The 19,144-nt window shown below is 40.5% G+C and overlaps 1 protein-coding gene across 2 annotated transcripts in view; it reads right to left on the bottom strand.

Moving 5' to 3' along the window:
- Positions 1–19,144, bottom strand: part of PTPRG (protein tyrosine phosphatase receptor type G) — a 384,534-nt gene that overhangs the window by 17,792 nt on the left and 347,598 nt on the right. For both annotated transcript variants that reach the window (XM_079316643.1, XM_079316644.1), the window contains 3 exons: positions 11,693–11,784; positions 1,905–2,001; positions 212–294 (listed from right to left, as the gene is read on the bottom strand). In XM_079316643.1, coding sequence (XP_079172769.1) covers positions 212–294; positions 1,905–2,001; positions 11,693–11,784 — 272 coding nt within the window. The remainder of the gene's footprint in view (positions 1–211; positions 295–1,904; positions 2,002–11,692; positions 11,785–19,144) is intronic.

The raw sequence follows: 19,144 nt of genomic DNA, 5'->3' as shown, positions 1-19,144 counted from the left end.
CCATAATGACAAGTGAGATGAAAGCAGCATCACAGCAGAAAAATTAATATTTTAGAGGTAACAAGAAAGGTGCTTTTCTTATTCAGAATAGTGAGGAATTGTAGCAAAATTATCAGGTGAAGTTGGAAAATACAATCACATCATAAGTGACAATATTTCCTCCTTGAAAGATTCAAAGGTAGAGCAGATAAAAACCATTAAAATAACTTACATCGACATAATTAGCATTAATGTAGTCACTGTGCTTAGAATCTTTCCCTGGTAAAGGCCTTAGCTTCACCCTGCTGTGATCATCTGCAGGATAAAAAACAGAGCAGAGAAACATTAGGGAAACACAGCGCAGAACTGCAGGCAAACATCCCATTTCCTAGGTATCAGGGCTGTCCTTACTAATTCATAGGAGAGACTGGCCTAGGACTGGAGTCAAGAGGGAGATGGGAGTATTGTTCTTGGTCATCTGCTCATGTGCAGGTTGTCAGCCTTCACATCCCTTAAACCACATCCCTGTGGTTCATGCTGGGACAGCTCCTCTTTAAAGGGCACAGGAGCCTCAGGAGCACAATTTCTAGAATCATCTACATCACTCAGGTAGTGTGATTCAAAGAGCCAGGGCACCCCACGGGGCTGTGAAACGCTGCCCCTGCTTGGCTCAGCTCATTATCCTCCCTTAGTGCTGGGCTCACACAGCTCTGCTGGCTCTGGGAGCTGACTGAATGTCCTCACTCCTTCACCACCATCATCACACCCTGAGGACAGACTTGAGGCTCTGATCTTTAGCTCCTTTTTTTTGTTTCACCCAAATGCTTGACTCTGCCTTAAAGCAGGAAAAAATAATAGTCCTGCTCCTGGGCAGAAGCAGTGGGCTGGGAGGTGCTTCTAAGTCATGGAGAGATGAGACAAGTGAGCCAACTTTAAGCATAAAGACTGGTTTAATTTGCCTTCCTTGAGGACCAATGGAGAGAGAGGTTCCTCCAGTAATAATCTGGAGGACTGAAGTGCCTGCTTCACTCCTCCCTCAATGTCACATCTCCATCTAAAATCAGCTGGGACAAGCTCAATGAATGCCTTTGCCCAAGACCACACAGCAAGTCTTTCATAGGTCTGGGCATTGGTCCTCAGCCAGTACCTTGATTATTACTGAAAATCTGTTAGAAAGATGCATTGCCTTCCTATGCCATCAAAAGCATTCTAGACTTCTTGCAATGTTTATGAACATTGCGAACTTTTTATTAGTGAGCTTTCCATGTCTGACCCTAAACCACAGTGACTATTGCATCTGCCATCCATTCCACATAAGAGAGCAACAGGGGAAAAGTTACTGCACTTCCATCCCAGATAATTTGCATTCTAGAGCAGAGTCCAGATTTGCAGTTCTCAGAGGGATACAGGCAAAGCCTGCTCTGTGCTACAAAGATCACAATTTGTCCAAATCCTACACAGAGCTAAAGCAGTTTGAAATATAGCAGATACACTCTGTAAGATTTAGCACCTTTGGGATTGTAGGGTAATCCCAGGAATCATCAGTAAAACTCTCTGCTCCTCTATGCACTTCTTTTAGGACAGTTTTTAGGCATTAGCAGGCAGGAGAGCTCTGATCATCGATTTATCCCAGTTATTCCTCTGCAAAATTTCATACCAGACTTATACTTCTAAAACTATGCTTGGACTGTCAAACTGTGAAACATTTCAAAACAAGAGCTAGAGTGAAATCCTGGCCCTGGAGAAGTCAGAACATTCACTGCCTTTAATGGGGAAAGGATCTCCCAACCACACTTCCTCATGTTTATTACATCCTGTGTAATAATGTGGCCTGGGGCCACCTGCCTGTCCCAGCCACACACATACTGCAAGAGGAGAGTGACTTTTGGGGTTGATTCATTGTGCTTAGGCCAGTGGTTACTTACAGGCCAGGATGTTGATGTATCTGTTCTTGTGCTTGTTGTCAGGATGGTTGGAATGCTCTGCAGTGATGTTCATGTCAGCTGTGCAGCGCTGCACTTCCTAGGCAGGAAGATTATTCAAATAGAAAATCTGTCAGTCCAAAAAAACCTGAGCTTTCTCTCCTTTTGAAAGAGCTCATGGAAACCATGTTCAAAGTATCAGTATTTTAATTGCTGGTTTAACACAAAGCCATCCAGTGTTGTGCTGTATGCTGTGGTCCCTTACACCCTGGAGCAGGGTCAGGCTGTGGGACAGAGGAGCACCCTGAGGCCAGCTGTCCCCTCTGACCACCATTCCATCACCTTCTGCACTCATCTCCTGCCATCCCCACTCTGCCCCTCCTTGGGGAGCTAAAAGAGGGTCCCTCAGATGCAAAGTGGCAGTGCAGTGTAACAAACTAAGTACAAAAAGCATTCCAACAGAAGAATTGACCGCTGGGCAACTTATCTGCTTCTAACCTCTCCAAATGGGGTTTCTGACATTTAAGTTTGGCGCTGACCTTTTGCTAGTTCTCTGCAGAGAGATGCCTTTTGTAAAATATAAATAAAATAGATCTCTGAAGATAACAGCAAGGGTTTGAAATACCACTGCTTGGACACTGATTAACAGCCCTTTATCCAGTGAGGAGAAGGTTGCATCCAAGTTTATTTACAAAGCAGAGAGAGACCGAGCTTAGCAGGTGCTCATGGAGCCAGAGATGCAGATGTCTGTCTAGCTGGGGCTGTAGGTTAGATACCTAATTTCCTTGGAATTTTTAAGTTCTTAACCCACCCCTTACTCTGTTCAACAACAGAATACAGAGCTATTAAAATGGGGCAATGGAGTATCTTTCTTTTGGACTCTAAACAGAAGCAGCCATTCCCCTAGAGAGTTACACCCTTCAGAGACTGCCCTACAAACTGAATCACTCAGGAGTATTTTCATCTCCAAGATACACCTTTTTAGTACCTGTTTAACCATAATCTTCCTGAAAAAGAGAATTCTCTTTTTATCACTGGCATAAATATTCTTCATTTAAAGACATATTTTTGAAAAAAACTTAAAATTTGGAGTTTACGAAATTGTGGAAGAAATTATATTTATTCAAATCTTTTCTGACTCCCAGAAATTGCACCAAACAGAACCAATTTCCCCCCAGGATATGTGAGGAAGTGCCAAATTACTTTGTACTTCAGACTTTAAAAATAACAGTATAGAACCTAAGAGGCAAAGTCATTAGGAGCTCACAGCTGCTACAAAGATCATGAGCTAAGTGACAGAGAAAAATTATCACAAGAAATGCTATACAAACAGCAGATGTAGGAGTTCAGCATTATGCAGACATTTCACCAAGGACTTGCATAGCAATTTTGATCTCTTCCCCAACATTTACATTTTAAAAGTGGAAAGTATACTGAAACCTTGAACATTTTATAGCTTTTATATCCATGTGGCACTCTCAAATAACAATTGCTTCTCTTTCTCTTCCCAACCCTCCATAGGGAGAAATATACTGTGCTCAAGGAGATGAGCTGAGCAAAGACAAAGACAAATCAAGCAAAACTCTCAGCTGGCCCTAATGGAATTTTCATAGTTCCACTTCTATCAAATAAAAACCCCCATATTAAAGTGTGCTGTTCCCCTAATTCTGCTTGTCAGCTCCAGTAAGCAAGGGACTTCAGATTACACAATAGACAGGATCAGTTCAGCCTAAGTCATGGCTGGAAAAGCAGTGATATTTACATGTTAAGTTGATTTAATGTGATTTTGTTTTACCTTTTTTTGCATTTAGAAATCATAGAACATCACTGCTGTACTGTTACAGGTCACTCCTAGAAAATACCCTGCCCTTTTCTGAAAAGCCTCACATCAAACCCTACATCCCTGCATCACTATAAAATTCTTTTTAGAACCTATTGGCATTGAAAAATTTATGCCAAATGCTGTAGAATTTAATACAGATTAATCCAATAAGGTTCTGTGGAGAATACTCTGAGAAGTTATAGAATTTAATAGGGAATTACCTCCCTGCTAAGGAATTTTCTTTGACAGTTTAAATACTACATAGTAAATGTATCATTTTCTATTAAATTCTATAGGATTTTTCCATAAGGGAATTGTTGGTGAGGTTAATCATTTTAATTAACCTTTTTATGTTGATGGTGACTGCTTCCTCGACTGTACATGGTCCCAGCTGGCCAATATAAAGTTAATAGAAGAGGAAGATTAAGCTAAGATGGTGAAAAACACAGCAATGGAAAAGGAGGTCTGATGCTGTGAGAGCTGATGATCTGAAAATGGCTTTTCTTAACACATAACATTCTAAATGGGTTTTAATACTCTGGAAAGCTGTTGTGATGGAGGATTCCTGTATCTGCACAATGCAAAAGCGCAGCAAAAGGAAACTGTTACAGAAAAGCTTCCCCTTTGCCACTATGCCTCACCTATTCTTTCTTTTTATAGTGTTCAGCCCTCCCCTGCAGTCCAGGGCACAGCCAAGGCTTTGGGACACGGAAGCTGTCAATGAGAAGGGCACTGAGAACATCCTCCAGCTCTATCCTGGTCTGAGTCTGGCTGTGCCAAAACCCAGATGGGGTTGGGAGCAGAGGGTGGGTATCCACATTCTCCTACCCTCTGAGGCTCATGTCCCCAAATTCTAACAGCAAATTACTAAACCACAGGCTCCCCCCATCAGCCACTAAGGCATAAATTAACATTCCTCTGTTATTAAAGCCAAAGTGGTCACCTTTCATCAATGCACAAAAGGCTGCAAGGAGACAAGACTAGCTGCAGTCTGTTATCTGTGCCTCTGCTCAGGGTATTATTTACCCCTTGGCAGAAGAGGACACCCTGCAGTTAATAAATAACACCCTGGAGAAAGTCCTGAAAATCCCCATCTTAATTATGCCATTCTACTACATGCATGTATATCACATATTTACTTTCCCAGCATTTTCTGTTGCTTGTGCAATGAACACCCTGGGATTTCTAAATCTTACTGGCTTCCAAGTCCTTCAATTGCACTTAAAACCTCACCATGATTGCATTATATTACAACCCACGTTTGCAGGGAGGTCACCAGGTCAGGGCTGACCCCAGGCTGCTCACTGCAGCTCAGCCTAAACACAGTCCTCTCCCAGCAGGCACAAAACTGTCACTGGCACCTTGGACTAGGACAGATAGTGTTTGCATCACCACATAATTTGTCCATAAAATTTTCAATTCTAGAATATTTCCTTTGGCTTTCCTTAATCCTGCTTATTCTCCACTGATTTTACTGATGGCTGGCTTGCTCACTGCTGCTCCTCATGTTTAACTTCCCAGAACACATTACTGTCCCAGAATGAATGGATACAGGCTTTATTCTGTCCTTTCAACTTAATCATTGACAACCCTAGAAACCAAAGTACATGGCTTCAATTGACTGTTAGTTACTGTAAGAAGTGTTCTAGTCTATGCTATTATGGCTAATTTACCTTTTAATTATATTGTCCATGTTAATGCTAATTGGAATTTGATACACCCAGGTTTAACGACCCATTTTAATTGCCTTCCTAAAACAAGTTACAGATTAGTTTCTTCTAAACTTCAAAGAATTTCCATTTAAGTGTAAAATCAAACTGCTCCAGTGTCTTGCTGGCAGTACAAGGTTCTGAGCAGGAATTTTTGCTACAGTGGCTGAGCAGGAACTCAGTCTCTTGATTTGGCCTTACAAAGCATTGCTGCTGTTGTTTCCCATTACTTCAGGCTGATGTCCAGGCAGGGGCTGAACCCTCAAAGCCTATAAATACAATGAGGAGTCATAACAAAGAAAGGATCCTCATCTGAGTCACTAAACCTGAGAAGATCCATAGCTGTGTTTTGATATTACCATTGATATTTTTCAGCATGGAAGCAGGTAGCTCATCCACACCCAATCTCAGTTTTGATCTATTATTTTAATCCCAAATTACAAGAATTCTGTGGTAGTGCTCTTGCTGTTTGTTTTATCACAGCAAACATGAAGACAGCATACCAACAGAGACTGCAGACAGTATTTGAAGATATCCCCCAGGAACAGTGTAGATTTCTGCAATAATTTAGCACTTGTATAAACTCTCCAACAGCACTTCAGAGAGAGGTGAGTTGGGGACAGCCTAGAAAGAGGTGAAAATAAACAAACCAAAAGGACTCAACACAGGAAAAACATCAATAGATAGCTAAAAACTCCTGGAAAATGCATGAGAGAGGAAAGTATGGTGGGGTGAAGGTGTCACAAAGCCCAGCCAAATGGCTCATCCAACTGGGGCATCCAGGCACAAACCTTGGGAATGGCTGTGGTACTGTGGTTACCAACAGAAACCCCAGATATCTGAACTTCTTTTACTTCATCTCATAATTCACAACACCAACTTCTCAGGGTAGGTGAGCAGTGAGATAAGAACTGAGAACTCCACGAAGGCCCCTGTTCTGCAGCAATCCTTCCTCTTCCAGCTTCACAGTGCTGCTTCCCTCTGCTTTCAGTACAGCAATGCACAGGCTGAGAATACCTCTAATTAAGGCAATTTTGGGCCAGGGTTATAAAGCATTCCAAATGCAGTATTGCCTGCTAGCAGCATGCTTTTGAAATGGCATCTTTCTGCTGCCAAATTCCTTGTGTAGATGCATGTGTCTGGTGTGAGCTGTGTCTAATCTGTCAGGGATGTCAGTATAACTACACTGGGGTTTCAGTATCTCAAGAAGTGTGCAAAGTGCAGCATTATCTGTTTTCAATGCAACCCTTTGCTAGAGAATAACATTCTGAGGTCCCCAGTTAAAAAGAGTCAGTGACCCCTGCCCTGAGCAGCAGCAACCATTAGAATAATGTTAGCAAATCCCTGCCACATTGCTGGAAATACAGATTTATGTTACTTTCTTACATTTCAGGACATTTAGAAGAAGGTGCCACTGGAGTATAAAGATATTTTCAATTTATGTGATGAGGGAGCTAGACAGCCTGCCTCTGAGTTCAGCCAGCCTGTTCAGACTCCAAATTGGCAATGAATCACTATGCTCACATGGCCACAGGCAGGAGAGGTCTGCAGAGATTGCATTCCCCTCTCTAACTGCTCCTGCAGCAGCACTGACCAGCCCACTCCAGAATTATGGAGGAGGGAAATAAAACTCCCTGATCTCAAAAATCCAAATGCTGCATTAAGCTGTAAAAATTCACAGTTAGCTTTGGGGATGGAAGGTGATTTCTTGGCTTAGTGTTCCTTTCTTAGAGCAAAAGGACATGATTACTCAAAAAAAACCTTACTGTGTTATTCCAGTAACTGGCCAGGGGGAGGGAGTGAAAAGCTCTACTGTGGGAGGTGGCGCTTCACACTCTTTTTGATACAGGAATTTGGAGGGCACATGTCCTATATAGTCAGGCTATCAGGGGAATAGAGGATGACAAATGTGACATCAGTTTTTAAACTGAGATCCAGAAGGGGTTTTAGGCACTGCAGCCCACTGTATCTGACTTCTCTGTGGGGCAAACTGCAAGACTCTGCAATAGAGGAGCAGAGCTAGTGAATGCCTTGAACACACTGGGGAGAGGTCCCTGAAGAAGTCTACAGCTGCCTAGAAGAGAGCAGCATACCAATTTCTAAAATGTGTGAAAAGGCTTCTCAGAAAATATTACTGAAAAACCTGTTCTGGTTTTGGAGCAAAAAGAAAACTCACCTTGCACACTACCAGGTTAGAAGTGGGACTCACCTGCCCAGGAATTGACAGTGTTCAATTTTTACTGGTGGGACCTTATGGGGACCTAACCTATTCATAAATGGACTGCAGAGGAGACAAAGTGTGTTTACAATACCAAATTATTCAGGATAATTAGAACAAAAGCTATTTGTGAAGGGAAGCTGAACAATCTCACAGCACTGAGTGGCTGAGTGACAAAATGGCAAATGAAATTCAAGGTTGATAAATGCAAAGTGATGTACTTGGGGAAAAACAGCCCTAACCATACACACATACTGACAGCTTCCCAATTTGCTATTGCCATTCAGTGATGAGACCTTGGGGTCACACTCAATAGTTTTCTGGAGGTGTCAGCTGAGTGCTCAGTAGTTAAAAACCAAATGCTATGTTAGGAAGGAGGAAAGTAACAGAAAACAGAAACATCACTGAACTCTGCAGTAAAACCACCTGCCATACACTGTGCACAGCTATGGCCTTCCCATCCTGACAAGGTTATGGTAAAAGAAGAAAAAAAGGTACAGAGGGGAAAACTCAATGCAAGTCTGGAGTGGCTTCCTCCATAAAACAAAGTGAATAATTTAGATTTCTTCAGATTTGAAAATGGATTATTAATTGGGAATATAAAGGCAGACAGAATCGTGTGAGTAAACAGGGATGCAGTTTGTAATGCAAAAAGTAGGAGGCACCAAGAGAAGTTATTCAATATGAATTAAAAGCAAAAGGAAGTCTGTTCTTGTGGAGCAAATTGTAGAATTCATTGCCATGAGATGCTTTGGATACCAGAAGCCTAAGAGGGTTCAAGGGATAATCAAATTTATGGAAGAAAGGTCTATCAAAGACAGTTAAATGTAATGATGTCAAGAAAATCTCTGGCTAGCCAAAGAATAGATATAATCTCTGGCTCAGGAAGTCTTTCAATCTCTGTTCAGTCTTGCCCTCAAACCCTGCCCCAGTGCCCCTGTAAAAGTGTGGTACCTCATCCTGTACACCATAGCAAGACAGTGCTGGAGCTACCTGACAGCAAGCCAAAAACCTTCCCTGAACTTTTTTTAGTCTAGTACTGAACAACCTCCAAAGTTGAATACAAAGAGTTATGTCAGAGACCAGCACTACTGATGCAGGATCTTTATTTTAAAAAGCTATTTGTTGTTCAGTATTAAATTGGGTCCTGTATTTCCAATTTATAACAAAAATTGAAAATTCACAGGACTCAAAGGAAATCTTTAAAATTCTATATATACAAGAAAGCCCAGCTATCATCAGACAATAAAGCAGGCTACTTGCAGTATGATTACCAAAGGGAATAAGGATTCATTTTAGATGTACTTTCCAAGGGAAGATTTGTGAGTTCAAAGTCCTTTTTTCTTCTGCACATAAAATGCTTCCTAAGCACATTCACAAAATATTTAGCTGTAATTACAGCTCAATTTAAGAGGAGGAGGGAGTATTCACACAATTTACTTTTAAAGGAATCTTCTTCCTGTAAAAAACAACTCAGCATAGCCCTAAATATGCTGTCAAAAACACAGGAAGTGACACCGAAATCTAGCAACAAACAAATGGAGGATGTTCACCTTCCACACTGGGTGGGGTATGTGTGTGCCTAGCTTACTCTTTCCTTCTGCAGCTTCCACCTTAAACCTCCTACCACAGAAATTTCTGAAGAGATTTTTGATCCTTTTTTTTAAACAAAATCTCACGCACTGGCTACATTTGGGAGAATTTATTTATTCTGCAGTATTGATCTCATTATTTCAGCATTTCCTTGCCAACTTCTTTTCTTCCCCTTTTAGATGCAAAAAGCTGTATTTTTTTGCATCATTGCAGAATCCATTATCTTTTTTCAAAAGTTCCACAGGCATGAAGGCATGATATGGCTGTGGTACTTTCCACTTAAGGCTAGCAGCCCTGGATTTTCTGTTTTAGCTGGAATCTTATTATTTCTCCATAAAACATTAACTAAGTCTTCCCCATAGCTGGTGGATGCAACTCCAGCACATGGACCATGGCTGGATCTGGCTGGATATGAGAAGCTGCACTGCAGCCACTCCAGCAGCTGCTGTACAAATGTAACCTTGGGCTCCACTATCCCTCAGCCACTCTCCAAAATCTCTGACCTCTGAGCCAGCTGGGCACTTGTCAAACATTTTACCTCTGGGCTCTGTGAAAAATCCTGGGTTTCAAGAGAACAATGAAGGGGAGCTGGGTGGTTTATCCCAGACAGAGATCACCTTGTTTCTATTCCTACTCCTTACTCTAGCAGGAGATTTCATTTACATTTAGGAAGCTGAGACCTCAGCTATGGAGAAATACATCTGGAGTAGCTATCCTGACTTCAAAGCAGGCACTCCAAGTTTGAAGGCAGCACAAAGAACAGAATTTGGCGCTTGCAGAGCAGTCAGAGGAGTTTAACTTCCCTTTGGGGGGACCCTGTGCTCCCCAGAATGGCACTAATTGGCCAAAGCTCTCTCCAGCTCGCTGCCACAGCACAGCACTCACAGCAGGGAACTCCAGGAGGAAGAGGAAAATAAGGCTATTAGAGCAGTGTTTTTCTTTGCTAAAACACAGGCGGAAGGTGTCCAACATTTGTTAATAGCAGTGATTTTGTGACAGCTGAAGCAAAGCCTGCTTAAAGCCAGACCAAGTTTACAGATGTGTTGTTGATTATTTTGAATAATTAAATGGTGTAAAACCCAGCTGTGATGAATAGCACTGAGGTCGCAATTCATAAATAATTGAGAAGAGTGAGTCGCATTTGATCATCCTGATCAAATTCTACTCTCTGGAGAATAAATGTTTGTCCTGAATACCATCAACATTGTTAAATGCCTCAATATTCCTGCTCAGCCATCCAGCCAGCAGTCAATTGAACTAAATCACTTTAACACCTTACACATTTGCCTTCCTCATGAATACAAAATGTTTCTAACTTACACAATGCTTTTTGGGCATCAGACAAAGCAGACACTCTTTATAGACAGTAACCAAACAGCAACAATAAACGTTTTAAATGATCCCATTAAAAACAATTCCTGCACACAATCTTGTCTTCACAGTGCAGTAAACAAAGAAGCTGTAGATATAAGGGCACCTATTTTGGTTCAGTGTCTTGTTTGTAAGCTGAGCTGCTGCTCTGATTCACAGGCAGCAGGCAAACACACTTTCTTTTGCCCATGGGGAAGCCAAAAGTGCAACTCCACCTGATTTCCTAGGGCTTCTCCTGTTTCTCAGTACTTTCAAAAGTTTAGCAGTGACTGTGATTAGACTGAGTGAAGGAAAAGCCTGACTCTGCTGTCTTATGCTGCATTATGTTTACCAAGCTTGCATAATATGGGTTTGGTAACTCAGGGGTAGAAAACTACTTTCACTCCATTGGAATTATCTTCAAATGACAGCACTTTCAAACTTCAAAATCTGTTCTACACAGGTAACAAGATGCAAATTTTAAAATAGTCACATTAGGTAAACACCACCAGCTAAAACCCAAATCCTTTCTCCTTGGTTTAACTGGAACAAAATAATCAATGACTTCAATAGCAATCTCTCTTGTCTGAAAAGAGCATGAAAAAGGACTCAAGGAACTAACTCCTGGTCTGGGTATTCATCAAAGACGAAATTCTACTACTTTTACTCATTGCAAGCACTATTTCACTACTTTTGGACTACTCAAGGGATATGTGGCTTTTTAGATGACTAAGAGGAGCAAATTCTGCAGCAAGAAGAGTAAAATAATTGCAAGAAAACCCTGGAGTTAAAAATGACTGTTTGTATCTTCATGTTGCTCCTGGGGGCTTGCAAACAGCTTTTCCTATTTAACAAAAACCTAGGAGGCTTCTCCCTTAAAGGCACCAAATCTATAGTGGTTAGAAAACATCTGTAAATGTCCAGTCCCACACTGCTCATAGCTGGTAGCAAATTGGTATCATCCTATTTCTTCTGATACATTTGAGCACTGCATTTACCTGACATGACAGCCTCACACAGATGTCACATGGTCCCCAATTATTAATACACAATTAACTTTAGGAAAACAACATTTTATTGGTGGGTCATTAAATCGTACCTCAAAGTCTTCTGAGAACCCATGCTGGTTATTAGAATACAGCTCACTGATGTGTTTAACAAACTGCTTGACTGGAATTGCTTCCATATCATCTGTAGGAAAAAAAAAAAAAAAAAAAAGATACCCAGAGTTACTCTTTGTTTCATACATAAAACTTGAGGAGAGGAAGTCTTCACTTGATATCGTTTAGATCTGAGTTCCCAAGGGCAGAGCTAGTTCAATATGCAGTAATAAGAAATCTTGATAAATCTGGCCACTTTTGAGGTAAACATTTCATTGTATTTCCAATTCTAAACACTACAATTTTAAACACTGAGAGCCTGTTCCCTGGGATGCTGATTTTACAAAGTCCAGTTTAAGCTTGAGGATAATCAGCTCTTGCTCAGTTTGAAGATGGCTGTGGATGGGATGAAGAAGCCTCCTCTCCTTTCACATATAAAAAGAACAGAAGAGACCCCAAATGTGAACATGCAGTTGACAATCACTCCCAGTAAGTTTTACCAGACTGTGCAGACACAGAGGCCTTTCTCATTGAAGTTATTAACATTTTCCCTTTCACACAATGGTGTAGAATCCAAGTGGCCTTATGAAACTGCTTCTGAGCAAAAGAGCAGACACAACAGCCACACTAATTTGAGTCCTCTCTCACACCAGACATTATTCCTAACATTGAATATCATTAAGTATTCCACTGGACCATTTGCTCTTGCACAGCACAGTATACCAGTATATCACTCTAACATGAAAGAATCTGAAGACTTGAACTGAAGACAAACAAGACTTTTGAGCACCAGGGACTCCAGGCAGATTCTAATAAAGCTGGGGTGTAGGATGGCTGTCTTATTCTTCTATTTAGCTCTCAAAAAAGGCCTGGATATTGCTATGACCACCACTGCAGTTGGCAGACAAACTGTGCTTGCCAAGACTCACCAGTTTAATATTTTCAGTCTGGCATTTAGAAAATGCAAATTGCTATACAACTGTGATTACTTTCAGCATGTGAAATAATCTATTGCCTGATGGCTACTATTGTCTGATTGCATGATTTCATGGCAATACCCTGTATTTATATAATCCATTTAATATTCTTTTGAAGATAGCATCTAGGTTATGTTTACTCCCAGTAACTCAGTGGTGTATTTTTGCTCCCATTTAGCAGACATATGGTTTGGTGCTACAGCTGCATTATAATCTGGATTCTTTTCCTTTTAAACATCTACATTATGATAGAAAAAATCCAAATATTTCTACAGATACTTAGCAAAATTTAACGATAAATAAATAGATGTGACATTTACTGTATTCAGAGTGAAAGATCTTTGGCAGCTAAAACCTCTAAGCTGTCACATACGCTTTTCTTAGCAAAGGGTATGAAGATCTGTATGTGTAAATGAGGTTCTACTTTGGCAAGAATTTTATAGATCCCTGACAATCTGATTTCTTTCCAGCTGATGGCAGTTAATATTGACCATGTCATTACTTCTCTCCTTTTATTTTATAAGGTAACGCTCTAAGGTGGATTTTTGCATCTATTGACATTTTCAGATCTCAATCAGCTCTCTTCTGTTTTATTTACAAAGACCAATTGTTAAAGATATGTTTGCAATCTGGTCACCTCACAGTATAGTAATGCTACTTTAATTAACCACATGCTCATTTACTGAATAATACAGAATTCAAAACATTTGACAAGTGTATGCTCTTCTGCAGAAAGCTGCAGCCTGCAGAAATGCTGGCATTTAAAAATATTTAAGTGATAACATTTATTCTATATAATATTGGGAGCATCATAATCTCATAACAACATTTATATCAATATTTTCGCAGCCAAGACATTTGAATATAATGATCTATAGGAAAAGCAAGAACCTATTTTATAGAATTTTCTCTTCTGAAAAGTAACCCATACATTGTAGATTTCCTTGAAAATAGCTTCTGCTATGACAGCAATTGCATGTAATCTCACAAGAGAAGTTCCAAAATTATAATTTGGGTTTTTTCCTTGCACAGTTTTAGCTCAACTGAGACCAACCAAGATAAAGGACTGGCTGCAGCAGACCAGTGTGTCCAAGCTAATTTTGCAGAAGGCAGAATTTAACTTAATTGTGATCTGTGAGCCAAAAAATGCATTAGAGATAACATGCTCTCAGTACATTGAATTCCCACCAATTTCAAGGATGGGTCTGCACCAGAAATCCATGGCAAAGTGTGGTTAGTGTTCTTTTTATCATCATCACTGCATGGTGGCAGTATGTCCCCACCTTTATAGCCACTGCTACTTCATTTCTCTCTTGTTAACTGTCCTTTAGTGTTTCTCCTCCCTTTTCCCTCTGCATTTTCATTCTAACTCCCTCTAGAAGCCTTAACCCAATGCAGTTTCTTACCATATCTGATGACATGGGTAACAATTACACATTAAATAATTAAATAGGAAGTATTGTTGACATACGAGCTCACTGGGTCAGAGGGAAATGAAGTTTCCCATCAACTCAGGAAAACCACGTTGGAGCAAATATAATTATGACACATCAGAAATATTAAAATCAAAACCATGAACATTAGAAACTTAAAAACCAGGTAAACTTTTCCATCTTTCAAACTGGTGGGATAACATGGTCCAGCATGGTTTGTGACTGGGACAGGCACAGCCCTGAGGGGATGGACACCCTTCAGTGTGGTAGGACGTGGCTGCTCTTCCCTGCACACCCACCTTGCTCCAGCCACAGGAAAGCAGCTGCACAGGAGACAGAGCCCATCACATTAACCAGTGAAACAGGAAAATGCTGAAGTAATCTGGGCCAGAATTTTTCTGTTCATAACCTCTAACTCCAAACTCCAGCCCAGAAACATAAATTATTTCAGCTGGATACAGGCACACTTAGCCATGAGCAGCTTGCCAGGCCTCTGGCAGAATGTGTGCCAACACTCTGGAATGGTCTGAGCTGACGTTATCTGGAGATGGCTGTGACCTTCTCCAGGAAAACCAATAGATGTAGCTCGATGCACAGAATCTGATTTTCCTCTAGCTATCGTCAGCCCAAAGGCTTTGGTTAAGCCTTCTTTCCATCTTAAAGCAAACAGACTTAAATGACTGTAATTCTTTTAGTCAATTGAAGAGATTAATAGAATCCTATAATGGCTAATCAGCAGCTCTTCATCGTGCTGTGCATATTCACTTTTGCACTATATACTTTTTCCCATCAAGAAGCTGGAGTGACATTTGATATTGTCAGTGCTATCCTTACATTTTGCAAGACCTACACATTATTCAAAGAGAAGAGGGAGGTGTTTTAATAACATACCTTCACCTCTTACACTGCAGATCTAATTACATTTCTGTCTAGCTTGGGTTTAGCCATCTGTTTTATCAGTGTCAATAAAGTGATTCTGGATTTACTTCACTGTGAAATACGAGCTGAATCTGGCACCATAATAATGTACTAACCCTTTGTGTTACACAGAGTATACTCAGATGGACAATATTTTAGTAATATTTTTTATAATCAGATACTACCAAAGCTGACACGTGGTGGGATCTGTTTAATTTCTGTGTTAAATATTTAACATATTGCTGGAGCTCCCACTTTGCCTTGCTGGCCCAAGCCAAGCACCTAAGAGGAGTATCAAATAAACCCAAAGGGGAGCACAAGGCAGCTCATTTCCTGCCACAAAGAGACAATGCCAAGAAGAAAATCATGTTTGTTTAAAAAATGACTGCAGAGGAAAACCTTAACTAACACCTCCTTTTTAAAGAAATGGCAATTGCAAATGCAGAACACTTAACACATTCTTTCATAAGACAGACACCTTCAAAAGAAGCCCAGGCACGTAGAAGCAATGAAGTTTGAGCAGGGTTACATTTAAAGTTTGGATAATTAGTAATCCTACCAGGAAGGATTTTCCCATAGCTCCCACTTAATAAGCTGCCTTTGTAATGTTAAAGCAATAGGGGCCAATTTCCAAAGAAAAATAGGATATCCTATCAGAAATGACATTTCCACATAATAGGGTCTCAGATTCATTTTGATTCATTTATAGTCTGAGAGCTCACTGGATAGTTTAGTGGCATTGTATTGGAATAGATGGGTTTGGGTCAGGAATTAATGAAGAAGATCAAAACCAAAGTGCTTCCTCATATTACCTTTATTTAGATGGAGTTTTGGTGTTTCTGGAGACCAGTGTTTGACACTTGGTAAGAAAATTCCCTGTGTCTTGTTCTGTCTGTAAAGGCTTTCTGTTTTTCAGCTATTACCTCACCCAGCCTCCTAAATCCAATACTCATCCTGCATCTTGTGCCTTATTCTTGATGTGAAAGTTATTTGGTTGCTTTGTGGGCCTCTGCAGTTCAGTCTCTCATTTACTAAGCCACCTGGATTCATGTGCCATGGCTGTCACATGCCTTGGTCCATCTGCTCCCACTCACTGCTCTGTGCCATCCCTGCATCCCAGGAGCACCTCCATCAATTTTCAGTGTGCTCTACACAGCTGGTTTCAGCCAAAGAATGAAGGGATTCTCCCACTGCCCTCTCCCTGAGGGGAGCTGAGCCTGGGGGGTTGAGGAGTGACCTGAATCCACCTGCTGATCTGGCTGATGACTGTAAGAAAGGATGGATTGATTTGTGGGGAAGGGAAGAGAAGGGGAAGAGGAAGAGGAAGGATTAGTTGGAGTAAATGGGTTGATCCTACTCTTTAGGATGATGAACAGTGAAGTGACAGGGAAACTTCTCTTTCTGAAGGCAGCACAAACCTAAATTGGCTTATGATCACTAAACCAGTGACATGGTTAGGGACATTGATCCTTGAGAATCCACTCTCAGCAGCTTATCCTTGCAGTTCTCATTTTCTGCAAAAAAGTCTTCCCAAAATACCTACCAGTAGGATTGTAACATGACTGGATTTGACCTCTTAACTCACTGAAAAATAACATATATGAAAAATAATTTCCCATATCCATAGCAAACAAGCACCTTTCTGTTCCTAGCAACACTCAACCCTGGGATTTCATCTTTCACTCTCTTCATTCCTAGGAAGAATGTTGAATGCAATCATAGGATTTTTTAGAAGATATTTATTTATTGTTAACCATCTTCAGTGAAGTTTCATGGGTTTTTTACTTTTTACAAGGAGGGATGGCAAATTTCTGAAGCAGCTGGAATACCTAGCATCAATATTTAGGATGCATTTCACTTAAAATGTAATCTAACAGCCATTTCATAAGCTACAATACACAGCAGAGTGAAGCTGCCAGAGCTATGGTAGCAGGAGTAACCATGTGGAGTGTGATATTCTGTCTCTACAAGAGTGGCTGAGCATGTAGCAAGGATGAATAGCACACCCTTGGGCAGAATTCTGCCCCAGCAGAGATTATTAAAAATTGCCATCAGCTCAATTGTCCACCTCTAGAGAAAAGCTTAGACAAAACTAGATAAACCTACAGACTGAGCATCCACTCCAAAGTGCACATACTCAAAAGGGCTTGAAACTTCACATGCTGCTCAAATTTTGGCACAGATTGAATTTGAAATGTCTGAGCAGACAGAAATAACCAGCCCTAGCCCTAAGTCACACAAATACTGGACTCTATGAGTAATTCCACATGTAAAACAGGGTGGTGCCCAGGTTTCTTCAAACCATTTTAGATTTAATGCAGTTGAATCATGCACATTTATATTGTCAGAGCCTTAAATTCTGCAGTAATACTGGCTTTCCTTGCATAACTATTTAAAATAAGAATGCAACTGAAGCCATTGTATTTCAACTGGAATAATTAATCTTTCTGACTGATTGCATTTACTTGCTGTATAAAACATTGCCAGAAATATAAGAACAGTCTTATTAATATAGAATTAGTCTCAATTAATTTATGATAAAACAAAGTCATTTAAAAGTCTTGGTATTGAGAAGGTGTTTGCCTTCTGTGGAGGTCATATCTATACTGTAAGGACTCTGCAATAGGTTATATTGTAGGACATCAAAATACCTGCTGAAGATCTCTTAAGGGTGGCATGCTCCTGAAATCACTGACCTCAATAATTAAGACAAATTATAAATTAAAATGAATTAAGATGAATAAGAAATCATTAAGAGCTGATCACTGAGGGCACTATTCCTCACTAAGGCTCATTTTTTGTAATCATGTTTATGAAGTACTATTTTTAATAAAAACCACCTTTCAAAGTGAAAAGGTATGGAAAACACTTTAAACACATTGGAAAGTCCTGGAAAGATGGGCACACTGAAAGAAAAACAGGAGTCCTTTCAGCAAAATAATTGCTATCTATTTGTTATAATCAAGTCAAATGCACATAAGGGCAGGCTTCTGATAAAGGGAAGACATATGAAAAAGCAGAATATGAAAAACCACCTGTGTAATCCTGTAGCTACATTCATCTCTCTTGCTTCAAGACTTAATCTACTACAATGCCATTAGCCATGTGTCAGTCAGGAATATAAAGATGTTAATGATAAAATTTTATACATGTCAAAATAAGAGCTCACTTTAAATCTGCTTGTACAAAGATTAGGTTATCATTAATTATAAATGTAATAGCAATACACTTCTTCCCTTTAAGCAAAAAGCCAATTTCAGTCCAAGAGAATGAAATAATGTGAATTTTCCCTTAGCCCAGACATTAAACACGATCTTATTTGGTATTGCCAGCTAAGGAGCACAATTTTAATCTCACACATTTCCATCCTCAGGTCCCAGTCCTGCCATCAATTACATGCAAGCTTTACATCTGAGCACATGAAGATCCAACTCCAGGGCTCTGCCTCCCAGTGTGACAGCTCAGAAAAGGATCTATCTGCATTTCACATGGCCACCATAAAATCACATTCTTTTGTGTTATAACCAACCTCTGAAGCCTCCACTAGAAGAACCACAACTAGATAATCATACCATAGATTCTACAGTGTACTACTGCAGAAGCAGGGTTGGTAGCACAGTAAAAGGAAGGTGGATGTTCCCTAAAATACCTTGGGATATGTTCTGGGCTTCGGAGGATGGCTGGGTTTGCCATATTGCATTCATGAATTTAATTGAAGCTGAAGATAGGTACAATTCACAATATGGTGCTGGAACATAAATCCACAGGGAGTAGAGAGCAGAAATAAAGTCTTTAACAACTGAAGAGCACCACCTCTGTGCTCAGTGAAGAGCTTCATGCCCTTGAGAAAGAAGCCCTGGGCTGCAGTTAGTGCAGCTCCTGTACCTCACTGTGCTCCTGCACTGCCACTGTCACTGTCACGGCCACAGATTTATCCTGGGCTCTGCTCTTAGCTCTGGGGATGCAACTTGAGACAGCCACACCTTAGCAGAAAACAGTAAAATACCAAGCCTGTGCTGGGAACCTGCAGTTTCCTTGTCAAATGAGATGCTCATTACTGTCTCTTAACAGAAACAGTTTGTCAAAGGGTGCATGCTGCCACAACACAGCAGCTGAGCCTGTA

The sequence above is a fragment of the Erithacus rubecula genome (genome assembly GCF_903797595.1).
Source record: "Erithacus rubecula genome assembly, chromosome: 13".
In the NCBI taxonomy this organism is placed as follows: Eukaryota; Metazoa; Chordata; class Aves; order Passeriformes; family Muscicapidae; genus Erithacus; species Erithacus rubecula.
This window is presented reverse-complemented; position numbering and strand designations above follow the sequence as displayed.